The sequence below is a fragment of the Zonotrichia albicollis genome, chromosome 2, assembly GCF_047830755.1.
Source record: "Zonotrichia albicollis isolate bZonAlb1 chromosome 2, bZonAlb1.hap1, whole genome shotgun sequence".
Lineage (NCBI taxonomy): Eukaryota > Metazoa > Chordata > Aves > Passeriformes > Passerellidae > Zonotrichia > Zonotrichia albicollis.
Window position 1 is genome coordinate 56063599 of NC_133820.1, and position 23678 is coordinate 56087276.

The 23678-nt window shown below is 42.7% G+C and overlaps 1 protein-coding gene across 3 annotated transcripts in view; it reads right to left on the reverse strand.

Moving 5' to 3' along the window:
• Positions 1–15810, reverse strand: part of EXPH5 (exophilin 5) — a 37438-nt gene extending 21628 nt beyond the window's left edge. Inside the window, exon 1 of one of the 3 annotated variants that reach the window (XM_074535190.1) lies at positions 15089–15810. In XM_074535190.1, the coding sequence (XP_074391291.1) occupies positions 15089–15207 (119 nt within the window). In that variant the 5' untranslated portion in view covers positions 15208–15810. Of the gene's footprint in view, positions 1–4201; positions 4712–15088 lie in introns of those variants that run through there. The other 2 variants (XM_026790740.2, XM_074535191.1) reach the window with 2 other exon arrangements.
• Between the last annotated feature and the right edge of the window lie 7868 nt (positions 15811–23678).

Sequence of the window (23678 nt, forward strand, 5' to 3'; positions counted from 1 at the left end):
TATGCTGCTTTTGAATTGTGCTGTCATGCCCAACTCATCAAATAAATCTTTTAAACTGCCTGTGCATATTTATATTTATACACACAGAGAGGCATATATGGAACCCTATATATGTAGTTATTTGAGTAACAAATAATAGTTAATGAGTATGATACACGATACATAGTTGCAGTATTGCACGACTGTTAAGTATTTCTCCTTCGCGATGACTCCCAGCCAAACCACATCATTTCCCTACATACCTGCTCTGTCAAGTTTACTGCCCCCTCACGACACTAATGAACACCGGTTGTGAGCCAGAAGGAAAGCCCATCTCAAGAAACAATTACAGCAGGAGATGCTATCTGCACTCAGTATTGCAATGAACCTGCCTCTGAGGCAGCACTATTGTTACTTGGATAACACATTATGTGTTGAGACACTGCACCTTAGGAGTGTCAAAACACCTATTGCCCTCTAAACCGAATGCACTAATCCTGCTTCCCAGTCTGCTCCATCCGTCCTTACTCCTCATTTGCCTACGGCTATTTTGTACACTTGGAGCCACTACCTTTTGAGAGGAGACAACACCATTGCGACTGGGAAAAGTATCTATAAACTATTGTGGGGTTGAAGGCAAATCCATTCCCAGGATTACTTACAGGAGACTGCTCCACAAACCAGTGCAGGCAGCAACCCTAAATGACCTCACAGGCTCATTATCTTTTCCCATCTATTATTCTACAGAGCGTCTAAACCAATGAATCACTCAGGAGCAACTTCTTTGCAGTGTTTTTAAAAGCATCTCTTCCTTATTGGCACAAGGATGTCCCAGTATTTCTTACAGACATCTCCAGGGAAAAGTTACCCTAAATGTTTGTATGCTCTAGACTTTCATGTGGGTTACCATAAATACTGTCAATAGAAGTGGAGCCTCCCCTGCCACTTCCTGTTAGGATAATAAGGAGTTTTAATTGCTACTGTAAGAGGAAAGGCATTTTCCTTACCATCTTCACTCTGAATATAAAGAGGAACACGTGTTTAAGGTAGTAGAAACTGGGTTGCCAAATAGGACATTTGGGGACAGCACTTGTTTGCAGAGGACAGAGGATTCAATCCTATTTTTGCTAAAACCAGAAATTATTATTTCTATTGAGTTTAACAGAGCAGGATTTGACCCTAAAGGACTCTTACCACACACTTCATAAGAGAACAGATAAACAGCAACTACAAAGAATGAAAAATTGCACCAGGTGAAGAATAAACAGATCAAACTTGCTCATTGGATCAAAGCTCTCAGTGTCTGAAAATACAAGACTGAAAGGATTGCAGAAAAAAAGTAGTGTTGAAAGCATTAGACAAAAAATACAGCAGGGCAGATAACTTGCAGTAACATAAACCAAGCTTTTCTCTTTGCTCTGTTCATATTCCTTGCTTTGTCAGGAAGAAAAGGCTAGAGATCAATTAAAAATCAATGCCTGAAGAACCTGTTGTTTCCCAAATTTTTTTTTACTTCAACTTGCCCCTTCCTACCACTTTATACATTATGCTGCACTGGTGAACTGTACAATTCCATCACTTCTATGACCAACTATTTTTCTAGAAAACTCTGGCTGTTGTCACAGCCACAAGTAGCTCTAAAACGCTCTCCTGGGGCAACCCTGTGGTGCTGGATTGTATCCCCATTTGTCTGTTTAGCCCAGAAATACGTTCTGCACCTTTAAAACTAGATTTGACAGCGAAGAAGGGGAGAAGGAAAAACAGAGGATTTTTTTTCGCGGCTGTGTTCAAAGCACAGAGTTAAGCAGTGCTCTCAGAGTTCTCTGCTCTGCAGACAGAGGGGGAGTTTTCCCTTGCTGTTTTTCCTGTTTTTTCCTCTGGTTAGCTGAAGCCAGAAGGGTTTTTTTGGAACGGTTTGGCCATTGTTGGTCCGGGAACAGCAGGACTATGATCCAGGGGTCCCCCAGCTGCACTGCGGCCGGGACACCGGACCCGAGCCCCGGAGAGCCTGAGAGAAAGCCAAGGACACAGCCACGGAAAGGACTCTGAACTACAGAGGACTCTCTCTGAATTCGCCATCTCTTCAGAACAGCCAGAGGTTCCACTGTTTTACATTTTTCATTTTCTCATGTTTGTGAATACTTTGCTTGTTAAATAAACAGACTTTTCTACTTTTCTCTAAGGCTGTTTATCACCTGAATAGATGGGGGGAAAGAGCTGCTGAATTTTGCCCTTTAGGCAACATCCTTTTGGAAGTTCCCTTCCAAATTTGTCCCAAACTAGGACAAATGCATATGCAAGTATATTTTCTTAGTTATAGTTCCTTTTAATTTTATGAAAACAATTTAAAGACATGCTTCCAAGTTGTCATCTTATTTAGAAAAAAAAAGGGAAAAGAAGTACTACTGAGAAAGGCAAAGGCTACCACATGTGAAATAATTTGAAAAAAATTATTATCTGTCATTTCCTAGAAACGTATAATAGCAATAACAACAACATTTCAGTTTCCAAGGTGCCAGAGAAGCTCCTGTGGCAGGTTAATCCTACCAGGAAGAAAAACAATGAGTCAACACACTCTTTCCTAGCACGTCAGACACACAACAGGTTTGTTTTCTAAGGCAGTCTTTATTCTTAGTAGCTGCTATACTTTTACTCAGGTTAAAGCATGTTTTGTTTATTTTTCTTTCTTACTGTTGTCTCTTTGGCTAATAAAAATGAACCAAGTCAGCCTCATTATTGCCTGTAAGACATTATGCACAAGTAGATGAATAACAGAGGAAAAAAGACTCCCGTGTTTTGGTTGTACATACTACAAGACAACATAAAAAGATCTAACTGAAAATTCACTTATTTTTTTATTTGATATATGTAAAATTAAGCATTTCTGCAGTAATTTCTCTGAAAAGTCAAGGTCTCCTCTATTTTGATTAATAAAATGTGTTGTCAATCAATAATGCTTGAATCTAACCAGCTATGTCGTTGTTGCTCAAATTTAATTTTCTCTTCCCCTGAAATAATAGTTTTCTAAGTGTTCATCCTTTTCATCCTTCTGTCATTTTTGTCATTATGTATTCATTTTATAATGCCCATTAACCCACCAAGTTGCCCTCAGATGTATTTATCTGAGTATGTGACCAACAGAACTAAAGATGTGCATGGGCACAGAGCATGTGGCACAACAGTGCAGAATAAAGAGTGTGGGTTCAGTGTCTGTGACTGACCAGGACCCGAACACCAATAGCTGTAATGGAAGGACTTCAACTCTCCTCAACAGGCACCAGGTCAGGCTGCGGCAGGGAGAGTCCCCTAGTGGTGACACCCCTGCGTGGAAAGGAGCAACTGGAAGTGCCAAGAAATATTCACCTGAAGGCCAGGGGTGCCCAGCACTGAACTGTATGGCAAATGTTTTCAATTCCACTTTAATGGTCACATGGCAGTGCCAGCTCATAATTATCCCTAAATTTTTAGATTGAAGTAATGTACAAAGCCAAGAGGCAGAAGGCAGAGGAAAGTTGTAAAGTAATTACTCTTCTCTAGTTTTTCATCCCAGACCGTACATATAATAGGCAGAAGTACTTAAAACACAAAGATACCACTTCTGCACATGAATTTGTGTCAGAATGCAGTCAGAAGTATCCTTTAAACAGCAAGTAGAGCTACATAAACAGACACTTGCAAACAGAAATATAATTTTGTCCTTAGAACACTTTTTCGAGAACAGGTATCAGATTCATACATTATGACCTGCTGTGTGTGTCAGGGATACAGTCAGGGAATATGTGAGTTAAAGGCAGAACATCTTTTCTGCCCTTACTAAAGCTCTACCTTATCTGCTATGAGGAAAACCCTTCCATTTCTACCTCTCCTCTTCTTAATTAAAAAATAGCATAAATCACAAAATCTGACATTATTACACTATCTCTATTCAACAAATTTATTCATTTAAATTAAAGCTGATCACCTGCTTTGAGATAGTCTAATCCAGTGGCACTGTGTGCATTCATTACACACAACCCACAAAGACAGTGACATTTATGAGCATACGCAAAATATTGGAGTCCCAATGGACATCGAATACTTCTACTCTATAAATCACAATGACTTTTGTGTCTACAATTCTTTAACTTCAGCACCCTCTGTACAGTGACCAAAAGTTACCTGTATTTTCTCCAAAACATTATCTTCTCATATTAAAGTATGTGAAATTAATATAGTGACTTACACTAGCTGCTCTTTTCCTTCATCAAGTCCAACACTCCTTTCCCCTTGAAGCTTTTGTCTGCTTTCTTGAGCAAAAGCACACACTTTCCTTTGAAATGGAAAACTAGGAAATGTTGTAAGGGCAAGAACAAAGGTTAATTCTCATGCTGACTACATAACTCCTCTGTGTTCTGACAGCTCAGGAATCAGAAGCTCTCAGTTAATGCTCTGAAATGAGAAGCTCAATGACTGCCTTCAAAAAGTTAAGTTTTCAAAACAGAGCATTCAAACCTGAGATCATGGGAGCTGAGGGTGATTAATCATGCATCTCAAGGTGCAACAATGCCTCAAGACATTACTTTTAACATAAACTATTTCTTTAGCAGCTACCCCAGGTTTACAGTGAAAACATCATTTCAGCCCAGCTGGAACAAACAGAAAAGTCTGTAAGTACAGATCTTTTAGCAGTTATAAATACTTAGAAAATGAAAGCTTTTAGTCCTTAGGGCAGCTGGTCACTAGGAGAGAATGAGGTGGAATACCACTAGGAATCTCTCCGGCTTGGGCTGACTCTCTGAAGTTCCTTTCACAATGCATGTCATACAGGGGAAAGCTCTATTCTGTGAATGTTTTATCCATTAGTTACCATGTCTCTGTAGACTACAAATGATAGTCTAGAAAAAAGGGTGTTACATTGCAAGCTACCTACCAATATTGTATGGTAATAACAAAACAAACCCATGATGCAACGGAAAGAAAACCCACTTATCATCTTTAAAGTGTGTCACACAGCTTCTGAATGGTAGTAATTAATGTCTCTAATGAGATTACTTCATTAATAGGAATTTCTATTAATATTAATACATGCTAATAGAGGCAATGGATATAATTCTCCACATAAAGACTGATTTATTTGCAGTCATAGATGTAGTCTCAGTCCAAAAACACTGGAATAAGTTGTGAGCTCCTGAATTTCTGTCCCAGAAATCTTACATGGAAATGTAAGATGTATACCATGTGTACCACATGATGGGTTGGAAGGCTGATGATCAGGTCTCTCAATAAATCTGAAGCTAATGATTAACAGAGACATATTTACTCTGCCAGGGTAGAGCTGCTAGTTGATTACAATGAACTTTTATAAATATTGATAGCATGCAAAGAGACAGTCGTCTATTGCAAGTAATTTACAGCTCAGTCATGTATTGTAAAGTTAACTGCCTTATAAAGACATAAAATGCAGGCACTATTCTTCATCTTATTGTTTGACTTTCTTTATGAAAAACCTTTCCTAATAAACAATATAAGAACAAAAACCACCCAAAACCAGAAACAAAACACAGGCTAGGTGAGAACTCTGTAGGAGGGGAATTGATTTCAAATTAAGAGCAAATCCTCATCTCTACAAGCAGATTTGTGTATGATGACCCATGGGTCTGGACAGAGTTCTGAAGTTGAGAGGCTCCAAATAGGCCATTTGCTTCTACAGAGCTAAGCCTGAAGCCAAGGGCTCTCAAAATGCACCTTTGCAATCTCAGATAATTGTACAGAGTCTCACATTGAGCAGAGTTCACAGCTCTGGACAACAGAAGTAAGACAGGTCAGTGTACCCGCACACAATTTATGTGTTACTGTAACACTACAAAAGCCTCATTTACATTGCTTTAAACTAAGGAAATAGGTCATAAGAATTAATGAAAGCTTTAAAAGTTGACACAGTGGGTGTTTTTCATCTGGAAATGTAATGCTTTTATACATGTATGTAATACATACTTACACAGAGATCCTCTGCCGTAGTACCTTAGACTCACATAATTTATCACAACTCTTCCACTGGAAATGGAAATATTTTACTATAATAATGCTTTAAAGTAGAATATTTACATGTGTATAATTTTGCATATATTAAAGAACACAGAAAAATAAATATGTATTTAAGGACACACAAGTTTCTAATGAAGAAAGAGACTGCAGAGCACCCCAGACACAGTGCTAAAGCTTTTCCTGACTGCAGCTCTCTGCACTCAGACCCCTGCTGATCTAAGAATCCAAAGACATGGCCAGTATAAGTGCTACAGTTCCTTGATTATTCTAATAACAAAGTAAATTCAATGTAATTAATGTGCTATAAAGTGTAAATACACTGTACTTTTCGTAATTTACTCTTGGCTATTGTGGTTTTGATGTGTTGTTCACAGTTAATATGGTACCAGGATATGGATTTATTTATTTCTGAGAAAAATAAGATCGGTTCAGTTAAGAGTTTAAAATGCAGACATTTAAATATAGTTTATTATAGTTAACAGTGTAAACATAATAATTTAGCTGCAGAGAAGGATTAGGAATAAATTTCCTGTGATGTTTTAGATGCACATGTCCTCAGAACAAATCCCATTTTTTTCTACCTGCTTTAATGAATTTCCTGCATTAAATACTTGAGTAGTGATTATTTTCAGACTGTAAGCTCCAAGGAAATATGTAATTTGTCAATTTAAAACAAGTACAAGAAAGACCAAGCAGAGGTCAGGCCTTAGTTTAGATAGTCCCATGTTGAATTTCTGGAACAGAAAAGAAAATGGGGTCTCTGTGCCCAAAATTCAAAACTCTAGTGGACCAGATACCACTTGATTTGAAAACTAGATTCAGAGAGAAAAAAGATTTTAAAGGATAATTAAATTGACTACACACAAACCACTGGCAAAACCTAAATTTATAAAAAGAAAAGGAGACAGATATAACAATTTTCAAATGCCATCAAAACAGTATCTGACAAAAAGCAGTGAACATCAGCTGGAGTCCTGACACAGCCCAAGGAGCTTTGCCCCCAGCTGCTATCCATGCCGAGAGCCACGTCTGCGGGGGGTGCAAGTGCTGCATGTCTGCATGGATGCAGGAATTGGAAGTACATCAGGGGCCAAATCCAGCAAAACTCCAGCTCCTTGGGCTTCACTAGGGAAAGCAGGTGCTGCAGCCTTTGTGACACACAGGCCTATGAGACACATGTCACCTGAGCACACCACCAGAGCACAGCTGTGCCAGTATGCATGGGGAGATAGCCAGCCACTCTGAACGTGAATCAGATGTGTTTGTGCAAAACGCTTTTTTTAATTACTGGCATAACCAATTTATTATTTCTGAAATAGATGCAAGGACTTGAAGGTGCTGGGACACTGTGTAGAAGCTGTCAGCATGAGAAAATCATTCTCATCATACAGGCACCTCAATGACTCTCTGCTAGCCTAGTAGGGAAAGCTGTCTTCCACCGAACAGTAATTTCTAATTCCGACTAGAATGTCAATTATTAATTTAACTTCTGCACTTGAATTGTGGAGGAGACAGAGGGAGTTGAGAATATTACTGCTGGAAAGGTCAAACCTGGGAAGTGTACAGACTTCCTACAAGGTACACAAGACTGTAATTGGGTCACAAGTCCATGGAGAACCTTAAAAACTTGGACTGTTCTGCATTATCTATTCCAGAATAACTCCCCATATTGACTGTCTACTCAATAGTTAGTGCTTGCTTGCTCTGCTGTGTCCGACCTATTTATTCGTGAAGGCTGGTCAATTTATTTATATAGACAGAGTTCAATGCATTCTGCTTTTCCCATTAAGCTTGGACTTTGAAGCTGTCTGCCTATGATTTAACAGTAAGTCTTTGCTTAAATCTCACCCAGTTTCAACCAGTTTTGGCAGCCCTAGTGACATCAGAAAGTGAGCTCAATAATAACAATAATAATCTTTGTGATTTTCACTTTCACACTATTTGGTCGCTTGAAAATGCAAAAGTTAGTCTCAGCAGTCTGAAAGACCAGGCACAAAGCCTGTGTTTGAATGAGCATGGGTGAAAGTGCCCTGAAAATGTCCTTCCTGCTCCTGTGGGTTTGGCTGCCTGGGCCCCAGACCAGCCTGGGCAGAGCAGGGCTGGGTGTCCTTAGACAAAGGTGTTGTGCAGATGGCAGCCACAGATTCAGCAGGGCTGAGCCCTCCTTCCCTGGGAGCTGCACAGGCTGTCCCGCTTGGCTGTGCTCCACTCACAGCCCCAGCTGCATCCCCAGCTCCATCTGTGCCCTGACCCCTAGGCTGGCACCCAACTCGGCCTCCAGCCCGGCCCCTCACCCCTGGCCTGCCTGGCCATCACAGGCCATGGCTGACCCTGGTCACTGGCACCAGGTCTGACCCTGTCCTGACTGCTCAGTTTGACCACGGCCCTGCCCCATGATTCCGGCCCTGCCCCGTGAGCAGCGGGCTGTGGGGGAGCAGGCCTGACCCCAGCCCCGAGCGTGACTCAGCCCCACAGCCTGGCCCCAGCCCCGGCCCTGCCATGACACCACAGCCATCGCTGCGCTGCCTGTCTGTGTCACGGGAGACAGGCCCTGGTGGCCAGGCCCTGCCCTGCCAGCCCTGTGGGGAGCCACCATGGACCCAGTAACCTGAAAAAAGCAGAAATACATTCAGTGCCCTGCTGACAGGCTGTTCCAAATGTTACACACTTCAAAAGGTTCTTCCTTCTGCCACCACACACACCATAGGAAACCCCCTGCCCTCAAACACCAAGCACAAATCTTTAGAGGAAAGGACTGACCCTGAAATTAATTCATTATGAAAGGACAAGACCAATGAGCTGGCAGCAAGGCTGGTCCAGACTCTGCTCTGTAGGCATAAAACTGGAGTTACATCACAGACTTTGGTCTAGTTAGCCCAGATGGACAGAGTAAAAACCAACAGAGAAAATGGCACACACAGTACCGACCTGCCCCTGGCCATTTCTACTTCTTCTCAGCCTGTGTGAAGCCCCAGTCTGTGAGTCTAGACCCCACCATAAGATAGGACTATTAAAAAACACAATGAGGAAAAAACTTGGTATGCAACTTACCAATTGCATTTGGTTACAGTACCCCCACTCAAACAAGGGAAGTCTCAAAATGGGATTCTTATGATAGCAATTGTTTACCAAAGAAAGTAAAGGTTTTTAAGTCCCGGTCTTCCCTGCCATTTTTGCTTCTACTGGCACTTCTTTAGCATATTAGCCCTTCAGGGCTTCAAAGGCCTATTTTCATTAGTGTTTACAAACCACTAAACACACCGGTGGCACAGTATCAGTGGTAAGTAATAATAGTATCTCCTCCACATCAAGACACAATAGAACACTTGCGCCCGGAAACATTCCTGGGTGGAGTATCTCTTATGAAAGAATTTCTTTATTAATGCTTTGTTCAGGAGGGGAGTTCCACTGGAACAACAATATACCCAAGTAATGCTGTCCTGGTATCCTGTCTGCTCTCCCCATCCATGCAGCTCATGTACTTTGGAGCTGATTTTTAAAAATTCTTTGTAACTGTGAGGAGTTGAGCCCCAAATCCCTATCTCTAACACCCAACAAGTTATTCTTGATCTCCAAGAAAGTAAAGAGGACTACTTCTGTGAATATGACAAAATAAAGCCTGCAATGGCAGACCCCTCAAACTGTAAGCAAGACAATATAATTGGAGCACCAAGTATGAATATACTTCAATACATACAAAACTGAGTACGTCTGCACTTCTGCAACAAATGTCTTCCCAAGAGAAGAAGGAGAAAAAATACATTTCCAACACAGGATTGTATTCCCCTCCTATTGCCAGACCTGTGAGAGTAAATGGCAGTCAGGAGAATACAGTAAGGAATTACTTGCAAGAAATGAACTCAGTAAATGATCTGCATGAGGCAGTAAGAACAGCTGTGTGCCTGTAACAAGTAACTATCTCCAAATGATTTAATTTAGCGACTGTCTAGAACAGTCAAAGGAGGGGACTCATCTTTCCCACAACACTCAAATGTTGTTAATGGGTCAGCAAGAGTGGAGCACTGAGTGGTGCTGACTGTACCTCCCAATTAATTTCATATGCTTTTCATCTTCAAATTTGAGGGTAAATTAAAATAAACCTTTGTTTTGCTCCTGTCTATTCTCATAGTCATCTGTAAAATAAATTTCCTAAACATTCCCCCCCCAAAAGCATAAACCAACCTGGAAAAGAGCAAAACAAATTAAACCAAATAGAATGAGTGTTCTCCTCTCCCACAAACTCCATTTCCCTTTCCTCTTTTTTTCAGTTTCTATTCAGAGACAGTGGCTGAGGTGCCAGATATTTTCTAGAGCTGGCAATTATTTTTTTGCCATTCTTTCTACTGAAAAAAAGAAAAAAAAATCCTTAAATAATACATGCATACTTAGTTCTCAAGACATGATCTAGAAAGTAAATTGCTGTTAGGGCAGGTAGGTTCATTTCCCTATTCTGTGGCTCAGTCTCTCAGTTATTTTCAATATCTTTTTTGTAAGTGAAGATAACAATATTTCCCTTTTTCTCAAGGATTAATGAACAAAAACTAGCACAAGACTATTGCATGCAATTGTAATAGGAGCATTGCATAAAACAGCCAAGTCTCCTAAACAAAATTATCAAAGGATACAGAGCTTTTGTGCCCTTTTACATGCATTTTCTATTTTTCCATAACTCTTCTACTCTGTCTTCCAACTGTTCACTTTTTGGACAACCTGCAACTGTACCGGCTACCTGTTCCCATGCCACATCCTCCTACCTGCTGCCTCTTTTAAGTAGCTGGCTCCAGGTCTCCTGGATCTTCTCATCTCAGCTGCTTTCTCTTGGCCTTGATGCAGTTCCAGGGGTGGAGGTGCATCTCAACACCCAGTGTTCAGGCTATGAGACATCAGAGATGCAAACTTGACTGGAATGACACCTGCTTGGGCACTGTCTGCCTCTCTACACTCTGCAGAGGGAGGAGCTGCCTTGCAGATAAAAGGCATTAGCTCCACCTCTGTATCCCATAGCTTCATGCCCTCATGCTGCTGAGACTTCCTACAGGGACTGCCAGTTCCTCTGCTACCTGCCAGGCTCTGAAGTGCTGTCCTGAAGACATGGAAGGCAGTCAGCTTCTCTTCCTACCCATCTGCTACAAATCCTACCCATTTGCTTCATCAATAAAGGAGAGAAAAGAGAAGCACCTTCAGGTTTGTTTGGCCTTTGGGACCTGGAGGTCTCTGTGCAAGTATTGGCTGCCAGTTCTCTTTTTCATTTCTGTCCTCAGCAGCTGCAGAACAAAGCTTAGGATGATGGGCTGGGTGGACTCTGTAGTCTTGAAACCATTAGTCAAATATGTGATTTTCTGGCCTATTTCATTACATACAGAAAGCTGATCTGTGATATTAATACCTGTGCAAGTATTCATTGCACTCTTATAGAAACTGAGTTTTTGGAGAGCCATCTGAACAGGACATTGCACTGTGAACATGCTGTATTCCTCCCTGCCTTCTCCTGGGCATCTAATTCTAACTGAAGTATTTGTGACAAGGAACCTCCTTCCACAAGCGTCTGTAAAATCATCAGTTTCACTAACCAGGCTTATTAAGTAGCATTTAATGACTTGAGTTGGACTTCTGCCTTGATACTGCAAATACTATAACGGAACAACACACGTATATTGATATAAAAACACTAAATTCCATCTCTCTTCCCACAAACATGATAAATGAAATTTTCTTTGAATTGGTATTATGAATGACACTGGATTGGATGAGCAAAGAAATCTGAAGGGAAGTTCAAAATGAGTAAGTTTTTTTTTTCTTTTAAATTATTATATACATGAATAAAAAGTTTCTGAATTATTTTCGGTGTAAATAGCAGTGAGCAGCCGTATGAGTTATACCAAAGCTGACTGTTGCTGCTTCTCTGAACTTGTTTCAAGGAGAAGGAGGCAGGTAGGGCTGGTTTGTGGTGGCTGCTCAAAGGTACAGCTGAGAGGAGCCACGAGAGGGCACTGGAAGGAGAGAACCAGCCAAAAAATGCTCTCTTGGGAACCAGGCAGGCCGGGACACAGCAAGAGCTCTGCTCCCTGCTCATAGCAAGAATAAATTAGGTCCAACAGGACATACAGTTCTGTATAAAAGCCAAAGCTATACTGAGAGGTGTCCCAGGCCAGGCTTAGAGGTCTGAAGGCTTCCAAGGGAGCCAAGAAAGGGCCAGCGGTTCCCAAAGAATGTCCTGGGGCATCAGCAGCAACAGGAGGGGAAGCACCAAGCAGAGCTGAGAGCTACACAAATGTGCACAGTTGACAACATAACTCACACCTTCCTGCTCTACACAAGGGCTACAAAGAGAAAGGGAGATGAGAGAGGCAGTATAAAGCAACCTTTCCCCAGAAAATCTCCCCATTATACACTTCATTTCACAAAGGTTGTGCTGACTGAAGTGAGATCCAGTTCTACCCAGTGAAGGTAAGCAACAAGAAAATAAATGTACTTATCAGGAAATAATTGCAAGCTCAATACATTTGATGAAGTAACAATAAACCACAGAGAATGACAGAATTAATCTTTTGATTTTATTTCTTATGTCATCTTTCAAAATTAACTGGTGTTAACATTTTTCAGTATAACAAATGTAGCTTGTTCCTGCTTTTAGGATTCTAGATCCCACTTTATAAGTGGGAATGAATTTCAGTTTTTCATTGATCTTTTAAGAGACTGGCAGACAGCTATGTGCTTGCTTGTATGACATCAAACAGTGTGGACAAGATCAGCGCAGTCATCGGAACCTGACTTTGGTCTGGCAGCAAATGCTTCATTCCCTCTGTCAGTCCAGTCTGCATTGGTCTAAACAGGAACCTGATGCATTGTAAATACAGATGATCACTGAAAACACTTTACCAATTTGTTTCTGACCACTGTTTGTTACTGATTTGCTCCCTGGCCCTGTCCAGCTCCAACTAGCTATTTCCAAAACCATGCTCAAGAGCAGTTTGAAGGGCAACTCACTTCACTAACTTTGTGCAAAAAGAGTAGTCTTAATGAAATTGTTCCTTCCATTCCACAGTGTCTCCTGTATGCCTTGTTTGATTGACAGTGTCAATCAAATAGCTTCAAAATCACACTTTGAAAATATCTCAGGAGTGGACCACCACAGTTCTCAGGCATTCTTTTAAAACCTTTATACTGAAAAAAGTCTATGAAGTTAATTATCAAAATAATAGTTATAAGAATGGCAAGGAGGCAGGCATATGAGACAAAGGGGAACAAATGCAATTTTGTTTAGAGCCTCTGAAGCTCACTGTGGTCATATAGGAACTGCAAGATTTGGCCCTCCAGGGTGATCACTGTTATTGCTTTGATTATAGTAGCACAGGGCAACACCACACAGACTGGAACCTGTCTGCTCCTGATGAGAGTCTTCTGGCCTGAAGAGCTTACAGTCTAAATAAGACCAGGTAGACAAGTGGAGTGAGAAAGAAAGTACTTTTATTAGGTTCAGGAGAGATTAGGAAACTTGCCCAAGGACACATACCTTTGACAGATCCAGGGTTTAACCTAGATTTTCAGTATGGTACCTTGGTCATAAATACTTCACCTACCTTCTGCTCAACTTGTCAATGCCTCTTCAGCTGAGACTTAAACAGACTACATCTCAATAAAGCATCACCAGAAACAACCTGTTATACCATGTTTATTTTGACAGCTTTCACATAAATAACATTTTCTATTGACAAAGTCCTAAGTGCATAGACAAAGAAAAATACAAATTTGGGGGTAGGTGAAAGCCTCAAGCTCAAAAGCAGGCTACTGCTTCACAAGGCTCTTAACAGCATTGAAATGCATTTGCTTCAGCTTTAGTCCCAAAACCTCTAGTTTTAAACTTACAGGCCTCCAGCTATGTAATTCCCTATATCCAGCAAAATATTTTTTTCTTTTTGGGAGGGTAATAATAAGACACATGTAACAGAAATTAATCAGAAAAAGAAAAGTAATACCAAATTATGGAAGAAAGAAATTGCCAAACTTAACTCAGTCCGGGTGCACATGCCACAGAAAACCAAGGCAAGTTTTAGATGTAAGTCATTGTTGACACATAATATTTAACCATGCTCATCATAAAATCCACTTTACTGAAATCAAAAATACACAGTACAAAAATCCACTTGACGCAAATGTTACTCATTAACATTCCCTCTATATCTTACATGAAAGCATTTCTTGTGAAAAGTGCCCACTTGCAAATCTGAGAGGACACTGCCTCTCACTTCACAATGTGCCAAAATGCATACCTCCGTGAGGAAATTATAACCTTTAATAATAAACGGCTCATTTTCCAGCATAATTTCTACTAATTCCTCGACCTTTGCTTTCACTATCAACACAAATAGCTTTGATGATTGCACAAAGAGAAATACGAGCTAGAGACAAGGTCGAGGTGTCCTATATCTTGATAAGGCAGAGAGAATTCAGTTAAGTAAGTCACTTTCAAGAGTTTCGTGAACTACCTTTCAGGCAGGTGAGTGCCTGCCTTTGTTTCCAAAAGCTGCTAGCATCGACTCAAAAGCCGCAGAGTTGCTACGTCTCCCTGCAAGGTCCGGCACAACTTCCCCGTCGTCGTGGTCTCCCGGGTATCGGTGTTTAGCCCACACCCCATGCCAGCGGCATGGCGAAGCACAGAAGCGGCCTCCTCCTCCTCCTCCTCCCCGGGGAAGGAGAGGTGCCACGGGGAGCCGCAGCCGTGACTCAGAGCCGTCTCTGTCACAACACGCATTTCCCAAACGTCCCGATGCTCCAGGTGCCCGGCCGGACGGCTCCGGCGGCAGGCAGCGCTGGCTGAGCCCCGGCAGCACGGCGGGGAGCTCAGCCCTCCCTGCCCCGCAGCCCCGCAGCCCCACGCCGCCTCGGCCGGCGCAGACCCTTCCCCGAGGGGCTCCCCCAGCCACTCCCCTTCCCGCTGCCCACCTCCTTTCCCGCTCTCCCCGTCGGGATGAGCGTCCCCCCGCACCGCCGGGCTGGGGCCGTGCGCGCCCCGCACACCCCGTTCCGCGCCCTCCGCCTCCGCACGGGCGCGATGGGCACGGCGGGACGGGCTGAAAGCCGGTACCTGACTCTGTCCTTCTCTACCCGCCGGAGCTCCGCGTCCCTCTGCAGCACCTGGAAAATCGCCCTGGCTTCCTCCTCGTTCAGAAAGCTGAGATCTGGCCCCTGGGGCGCTGCGGTCATGGCTTGGCTTATCGGCGAGCGGGCGGGCGGAGGCGGGCGGGCAGCGCTGAGCCCCGCGGAGCGTGCAGCCGCACCAGCATGGCCGAGCGCCGGGCGGACCGGCACGCCGGCACCGCGGGACACGCGTGCCCCTGAACGGCGAGCCGGCGCGGCGAGCGCTCGGAACCGCCCTGGCCCGGGCTGGGCAGCTCCCTCCGCAGCGATCGCAGCGCAGCCCGGCGGGGCGGGGCGGGGCAGGGCAGGGCAGGGAGGAGCGGGGAGGCGGCACCGCCGTAGGGGCCGAAGCCGGAGCCGGAACCGGAGTGGGCGTTGGTGTTGGAGTGGCCGCTTGCCCCGTGCTCGTGTCCCCCGGTTCAGTCGGGTGATGCGCTGAGCGCTCGGCGCGGTGTTTGCTGTGGCACTGCCCAGGGAGCACACGCCCGCATGGCGGAGCCGCTGCGGTTCCCTCCTGGCGCTGACGGCACCGTTCCCGCCGGGCAAGCCCCGCCACGTCTCTGCCCAGTTCTCCACGGCACCAGAGTGCGGCCCCGGCGCTCCGCCCGGGCGTCGCTCGGCCCCCAGCAGCTCCTCCGTGGGGCGCGCCGCGTTCCGCTGCTGCAGGAGGACGTGCCCGTAGTTGTGCGGAGTGGATGCAAAGCGGCAAGTTTTCCACGAGGGAACAACGGGACAGTGTTACCTATTTATTCTCCTGTAAGGCTTTCCTGAAGAAATAATAGGGAACTATTCTTGTTCTTGATCTGGGAGTTATAATCAAATCTCGGGAGTAATTTCATCCTGACTCCATTCTAACAGCTCTAATGCAACTCAGCTCTGTGGTGAGAGCACCATGAATTGCTGTATCTCTCCTATATGTGTCTGACTAGTTCACTGTATTGGTTGAAAACTTTGTAAAATGTCCTTTGAAATTTTTCCATCAGAGAAGAGCTTTATTCAGGGCTGAACTGCAGATGGAGAAAGAAAATTTTGGTCAATTATTTCAGGCTGAGAAAGTTGGGACTCTTCAGCCTGGGAGAGGTTTGTTGTGCCGACCTTGTAACAGCTTTTCAACATATGAAGGGGCCCTACAGGGAAGCCAGAGATGGGAGACTCTTCATTAGGAACTCTAGTGGTAGGACAAAGAGTAATCGGTACAAACTGAAAGAAGTGAAATTTAGGTTAGATATTAAAATTTTTTTACTGTGACAGTAGTGAGAGTCTGGAGCAGGTTGCTCAGAGTGGTTGTGGATGCCCCAGTCCTGGCAGTGTTCAAGGCCAGGTTGGACAAGGCCTTGAGCAACTTTTTCCAGTGGGAGGCCTCCCTGCCCATGGCTGGGGGGCTGAGACTCGACAATCTTGAGGGCCCCTTAAAAACCCCTGATTCTATGAAAGAAAACACAGTTTTTATTATGGCAAAGCAAGTCAGTGGAAAAAGGCAGGGCAGTGTGCAGCAGGAGCTGGGCTGTGATGCACGCAGCCACTGTCCCGCCTGGCAGCAGGCTGACGTGGGGCTGCGGGAGAATGTTGCCCCACGAGGGAGCTGCGTGGTGCAGGTGGAAATGAGGGCCTTAGAGCACAGTGGGATTAACAGGTTGCAGGAGGTTCCTTGTTTTGAAAGAGCTTCTGGCATAATTAGTCTGACCCAAAGAGAAAATTACCTGATTCCTGGTAACCAAACAACAAAACCAAGGCTGTGAGACAATTGATGAAAATGTAAAAAAGCATACTATGAAGAATTATGATGTGGAGAGGGTGTGTCTCCAACAGAGAAAACACAGTGAATTTTTAATAGTGTATGGGAGACACTTCTGAGTAAAGTCCAAGCGTTTCTAGGTTGTTTTTAAAGGTGCAAGAGCCACAGCTGTCCCTGGTGCAGTAGGGGAACTTCCCTCTAAGAACAAATGTCCTGTCCTTCCCATTCTGTTGCATTGAGCATAACAGAATGACTGTTTCACCAGCAGAAGCTGAGTGCATGGAGCTCTCCTGGGGACCCTCCCAGGCAGCAAATTAGACATCACTCTCCCTTTCTGACTGGCACCTGCAGGGTGGGAAGCAGTTGCTCACTGTGCTTCTGCATCATGCATCATGCTTCTACTTCTGCATCATTCAGAGCTGGGGCAGAACATGGTAACATTTTTTTCTGTACATCCATTGCAATGAAGCTCATCAATGCCCACACTTGCCTTAAAAACAATATTGCATCTTACTGGTGAGTTGTGGTCTTTTAACTTCTTGTGCAACTTACAAGTTGTCACTGCTCATTGCAGGAGATTGGAATAGATGACCTTTAAACCAAACCATTCTGTGATTCTATGGTGAAAAATAAATACATGCATACAGAATAAATAGGAAGGCTGTGCATTTTCTTACAGCTTTGCAAAGGAAGTTATATATTACAGTTCTTACAAATAAAGGGTGGCATTTCCCCACAAATTTGGTGACTATCTATAATTGCATCTATCCTGCATGTAAGTCAAGAATGGACTTATATTTCTAAGTTTCTGTCATTCTTTTCCTTAATTTCTACAAATTTGAGTAATTGGTGCATTTTTCTTCCCATCATTAATAATGGGAATAACATAATTCCCATTATTTGTTTTTTTTTTTTTTTTTTAGTGCAGAGGGAAACAGAGACAAGATGTTCAATTTAATGTATAAGCAGTGTATAATCTGTCAGGTAATAAGAAAGAATTTTTTTTTGTGTGTGTACAAAGCAGTGGAATTGTTTAGAAGAGTGACAAGTACATACACTAATGACTTTACAGGGATGCTGCAAGATTTCAGAATGATAATTATTTCAGTGGCTTCTATTCAGAAATATTCTATTCTATTTAGAGACTTGGGCATAGCCATTTGTATAATAATAAGACCTTCATTTTACACAACATCTTTGATACATCACATAACCATTACAAAGTGTGTGTTGGACCAGGAATAGAAACAGCTCCTATCTATGGAGTCTTTTACCAGAAATTTATTTTCTGGTAAAATAAACACTTTTTGGTGAAAGAAACCACTTTTCCAAATGTCTTTTCATTACTCCAACTCTCTTACAATTTATTTCTTTTCCATGTATGGATCATGATGACAAGAAAACACTGCCTGTATTCCAGTATTTAGAGTCCCTAGCACCTTATGTGCTTTAATTTCTGCTTGATAAGAGAGATGCTTTAAATTTTTTCCATGTTTTTCAGTTAACAGCTGTTCCAGGAAGATACAGAAGTGTTTCTTGTGAATAAGTAGTGTTTTCCGGTTTAAAAACCTGAAACAGAGGGCCAAAATAGCATATGAGAGGCTGCAGACATGAGACATCGTTAGTAATGTTAATTGCCAATGCCACAGAAGAGGATGCTGACACACATATTTTAATTATAGGGCAAATTCTTCAAAAACTGTGTTTCGCAAATACTGCTGTACTAATGGATGTTGCTAACTTCACTTATTCTCAGTGGAGGAATTAAAAGTGTAGGGTTCTGGAAAGCCAGAAGGATTGATTCTAAAAGTTGGTCTGTGCCTAGAGAATTGGGAAGAATGTGCAGAAGGGTTGGTTAAATCTTGTAGCAATTGGCCTCGAGGCTCGTAACAGCCTTGAGGCTTGAAAGAACTGTAAGGTCTTGTCTAGTCCTGTTGCACTAATTACTGTCTAAATTGTCAGCCAGATTAGTGAAGGCTGGTTTAATTAACTCCCTGAGTTAAGTGAGAATGGCTTTGTGACAAGGCAAAGAATAAATATGAAGCGTCTTCCATTTAAAATGTGCTAGATCTGCTTATTGCTTTTGAAATAAATATTTTTGACACTAGGCTAGGTGAAAAATACTCAGATCATACTACTCATAAGGACAAAAGCAGTGCCTCTTCTCTGTTTAACCAGCCCATTGTTTATACCTCCATTTATTCTAATAGTCATTGTTTATTGATGTGGGTTAACATCTGGAGATCCATCTGAGTTTCAGGGGACATGGAGGCTTGCAGTGTAGGGTTCCCACTGCCACAAGTCAGCATCTCCACTGAGCAGTGGGTGTCCTCCAGGATCTTTCACTAGGCCCTCAACTCCCTCTCTTTGGGAAGAAGCTTTGGCTTCTTGTTTAGGCATTTAAGCTGTGAAGTGGTGCACTTTGGAGATTGCCTGGACATCAACATCCAAATGCTGTTTATGTTTTTGTAGCTGTTTGTGTGCTACACAGCCTCTTGTGAGGCAAGGAGGGAGCCAAGACCAGGCTGAGCAGGCTGTGGGGTGCAGATCATCACTGACCCCCTGTAAATGCCACGGGCAACAGCTCTGTTCCCACAGGGGCAGCCAGTCTTCAAGGTACACTGTGTTCCCAAGTCACATCTTGTAGCCTGTGTGGCTGCAGACTGCTCCTTTTCACAATCTCCTCAAGCACTTCCTCTTGCTGAGTCTGTCATTCACCTGCTTCTTTTTCCCTCCCCATCCCTGGAGTGTGGGCTGCTCCCTTCCCCCACTTTTAGACTCTGTTCTGCCCACACAGCACATTTCCTCACCTTACAAGTACTGCTTGCTGCTGCCTCTTGCTCCAAGGCCTTCCTGCCCCATACAGTGCCAACATGGACTCAATTTGTTTCCTGTGCAGGGTTGTTTCTGCTGGAATAGACTTCTTGATCCCTTAGAACGACTTAAGGACATCAAAATATGATCTAATTTTTGCCTACCAGAAGAAAGGTAAGAGCAATGTCCCAGAAGCATATTAGCATTGCATAGCAGCAAGGAAAGGTGGTCATGAGAGAGATCTCTGAAATGGTGACTGAAATCTGAGCGAGATCTCTGAAATGGTCAGACTCTGCAGTCTGACCCTGGCATTCATGACACTACCCTCTGTGTATTTGGTGCTGCTGTGGAAAATGAATCCATACCACCCCTTTGTTTTGCTTTCTCCTTATGACTGACCATCCTTCTTCCTCCCTTATTTTTAGGATTCAGTTAATCACCAATTTAATTTGTAATACTCACTTTCTCTGGATGGGACAGGAGAGAATATTGTGAGTAGGATCCCCCTCACAGGGCAAGACAGATTTGGCTTGTGGGGTGTTGCTGCAGAGGGCTGCAGCCCCGAGAGGCATACAAAACAGATTGTTACCTTTACAGCTCAGGAGTATTAAACCACTTTACAGCTCTGGAGTATAAAACTACTGTTGGAATGGGAGGGTGAACATGTTTGGTTGAAATTATGCAGGGTTTCTGCTTTTTTAGAGGTCTGATGTCTTGACTGTCAGAGCCATAGGTTGGCTAGTACTGCATGTAACATCTGCTCTCTTGTCAGAAACTAGGCAACATTTTCTTCCTCTTTAACTAATAGGTGCATAAACATAATCACCAGAGGCCAATACTTGGGACATGGCAGAATTATACATTTAATATATTTAGGTCATACGCCAGTGCATGCTACCCATTAAGACAGGCTTAAGTAAAGGTACAAAGAACCAGGCGTGACTAAACCATAAGGAAGAGATGTCATCAGAAGCAAGAAGGCAACCTTTAAAACACTGTAGTCATATCCAAATGAGTAAAATAGAACAATTCATAAATCCAGGCTGATAACATATTTTAAAAAAGGGGGAAAAAAAGAAAAAAAAATATGGGAGGAACAACTTGCTGAAGATCTCTAAGTGAGGACTAAACCCTTCTTCAGCACATCAAGAAGATCATCAGAGAGTCTGTAAGGCAGATCAATGAATGCTATATAAAAGAAGCACTATGGAAGATTCAGTTTGACTTCTAAAAACAAAATTCCTACTTGACAGTGCTCTTTTTTGAAGGATGGCAGCAAATATTTGGACAAAGCCGAGTTGATGTAATCTGCTTGTAGTTTTAAAGACATTTCATAGTACCATCATCAACAGCTTCCAAGGAAACTTAGTATTATGAGATTAAATAAAAAGTCATTTTATGGGTCAATAACAGGTTACAACTTGGGAAATAAAGCGTAAAAAGACAGGTTACTTATTATAGTGGAAGGTCAGTGGTAACTACTGGTCACAACCACTGGTAACCATTGATTTTCCCAAAGCTCTGTGCACACTCTTAGGTGACCTGGAAAAGAAATGAGCAGTGAGCAGAGGTGAGCAAGTTTGCTGGTATGGTGGTAAAGTTTGTGATATGAAGACATTCAGGATAGTAAGGACAAAGGCATACTTTGCTGTATGGAACATAGATTATATTACATATTATCTTATGAACATAGATTTCTGCATATATATTCTGATTATAAATTCACATATATTCCAAATAAATGAGAGAATTAGAATATGGAGTTCTGTATATTCTATATTTCTATAGAAGTGATGGAAAGTAATTAACTTTGGTGTTTGTTCAAGTATAAGAATGAGGGGCCATCATTCTGGATTCCAGATCCATGGCTGTAATCAGGAGTATGTGTTGCATGTGGCTGTGGAAGGCTCCTTGTCTTAGAAAAAAAGTTCATGAGGATTCCTTTTCTTTTATGCCTAGCTGTTCTGCCCAGCTACCATGAGATTTTGTTGGAGTGGCTGTCCTCAAATAGTTTCTGGATATTTCCTACTAGAAGATGTAACCTTAGGAGCCAACAGATCCCCTTTTGATATCAAACTGTTCTTCATCATCAGAGTCTTAAAAATTTTGCAGTTTACCAGCAGCTGAAAGAGGAGTGTCAGAGTTGAAGCAGAGTTGTGTCAAGATATGGACAGACGAGGCTGCTCTGTATGATGGGACAACTTTATAGGCTTGGGAATAGACCAATTCAAATGAGCTGTGAATTTTTGCATCCAAACTGCTTTCAAGAATTAAATTCAAACTCAAAATTTCTCTAGTTGTACCCTAATTTCTTTTCAAGCCAGTTTTCATGTTTATGCTAGATTCAGGTTTCTGTGAACCAGCACATGAGAAAGATAGGCAAGGCATGCAAACTCAAGTGAAATCTCATGTGACAGTGAAGACTTACTCAAATGTCCCTGTGCTTCCCTCTGCATGTGCTGTTAAATAAAAGCTACCCCAAATCTAACTGGTGCATCTGGCCTGGTTTTGGCTGGGATAGATAATTTTCTTAGTAGCTAGTATCTTGTTGTGCTTTGGATTTAATACGATAACACATTGATGTCTTTAGGTTTCTAAGTAGTGTTTCTATCAAGTAAAGGACTTTCCAGCTTCTCATGCCCTGCCAGCAAGAAGGCTGGAGAGGCACAAGAAGTTAGGAGGAGACAGAACCAGGGCAGCTGACCCTAAAGACCAAAGGGATATTCAGTATCACATGACATCATGCTGTATATAAATTAGGTCAAAAGCTGGCCAGGGGCTGCTCTTGGGAAATGGCTGGGCATCACTCGGTAAGTGGAGAGCAGCTGCACTGTGTATCACTTGTTTTGTCTATTCTAATTCCTATTATTATGGTAATTAACACTACTGTGATTTACTTCCTCTTCTGTTTCATTAAACTGTTTTTATCTCAATCCACAAGTTCTCACTTTTACTCTTCTGATTCTGTGCCTCTGAGACTCGGCTTCCTTGCTGGATGGGGTTAAAGCAGGACAGCATCATGCCATCTATAGTTCCTGAATGATGAAATGGAATGCATCCTCATTAGCAGGTGGGGAAAATGGTGGGGAAAAGATGGCATGCTGGACAGCAGGGCATCAGGGGGATCTCAACAGGCTAGAGAAACAGCCTGACAGAAACTTGAAGTTCAAAAAGGGAAATTAAAAAAACTAAGCAAGCAAACAAAAAAGCCATTAAAAAAAGGCAAGTAAAGCCTCATCTAAAGCTCTATGACACAATGCCACTGTACAATCTAGAACAGATAGGCTAGAACAGAGTCTTTTGGGAAAGAAACTGGGGGGGGGGTCATGATGAACAACCCAAATATGAGCCAGCAATTTGCCCTTGCAGCAACAAAGCCTAACTGCATGCTGGCTGGCTTTATTAAGGGTGTAGCCAGCAGGCCAGGGAAAGTGAATTCCTTGTGAACTCAAGAGGCTGCATCTGGAGCGTTGTGTCCAGTTTTGTGCTCCCAAATACAAGAAACATTAGCACACAGGGACAAGTCCAGTAGAGGAGCATAAGACTGACCAGAGGGGTGTAGCCTGTGACACTTGACTAGAGGTGAGGTAAACGGGTTTGTTCAGCCAAAGAAAAGGTTAAGAAAATTTACTTGTGTACAACTTTTTAGTGGATGGTTACAGATCTCCTTGGAGGTGCAACAAAAAAGGACAAGTAATAATGGACATAAATTCCCTGAAAAAGTTCTAAGTCACCATTATTAAAAAAAAAAAAAAAAAAAAAAAAAAAGCACATCCTGAATTTATTTGGTGAAAGGGACTCTTAAAGATCATTTGGTTTTTCTCCCCTAGCCATGGGCAAGGATGTTATTATTCACTAACTCAAGTTGCTCAAAACTTCCTGTGATGGAATCATGGCTGATCCCCAGGTTGTAAAACTGGGGAAGGCACTGAGCATCTAACATCAGAGTTAGCCCTGCTTTGAGAGGGGATTCAAGCTGATAAGGTCC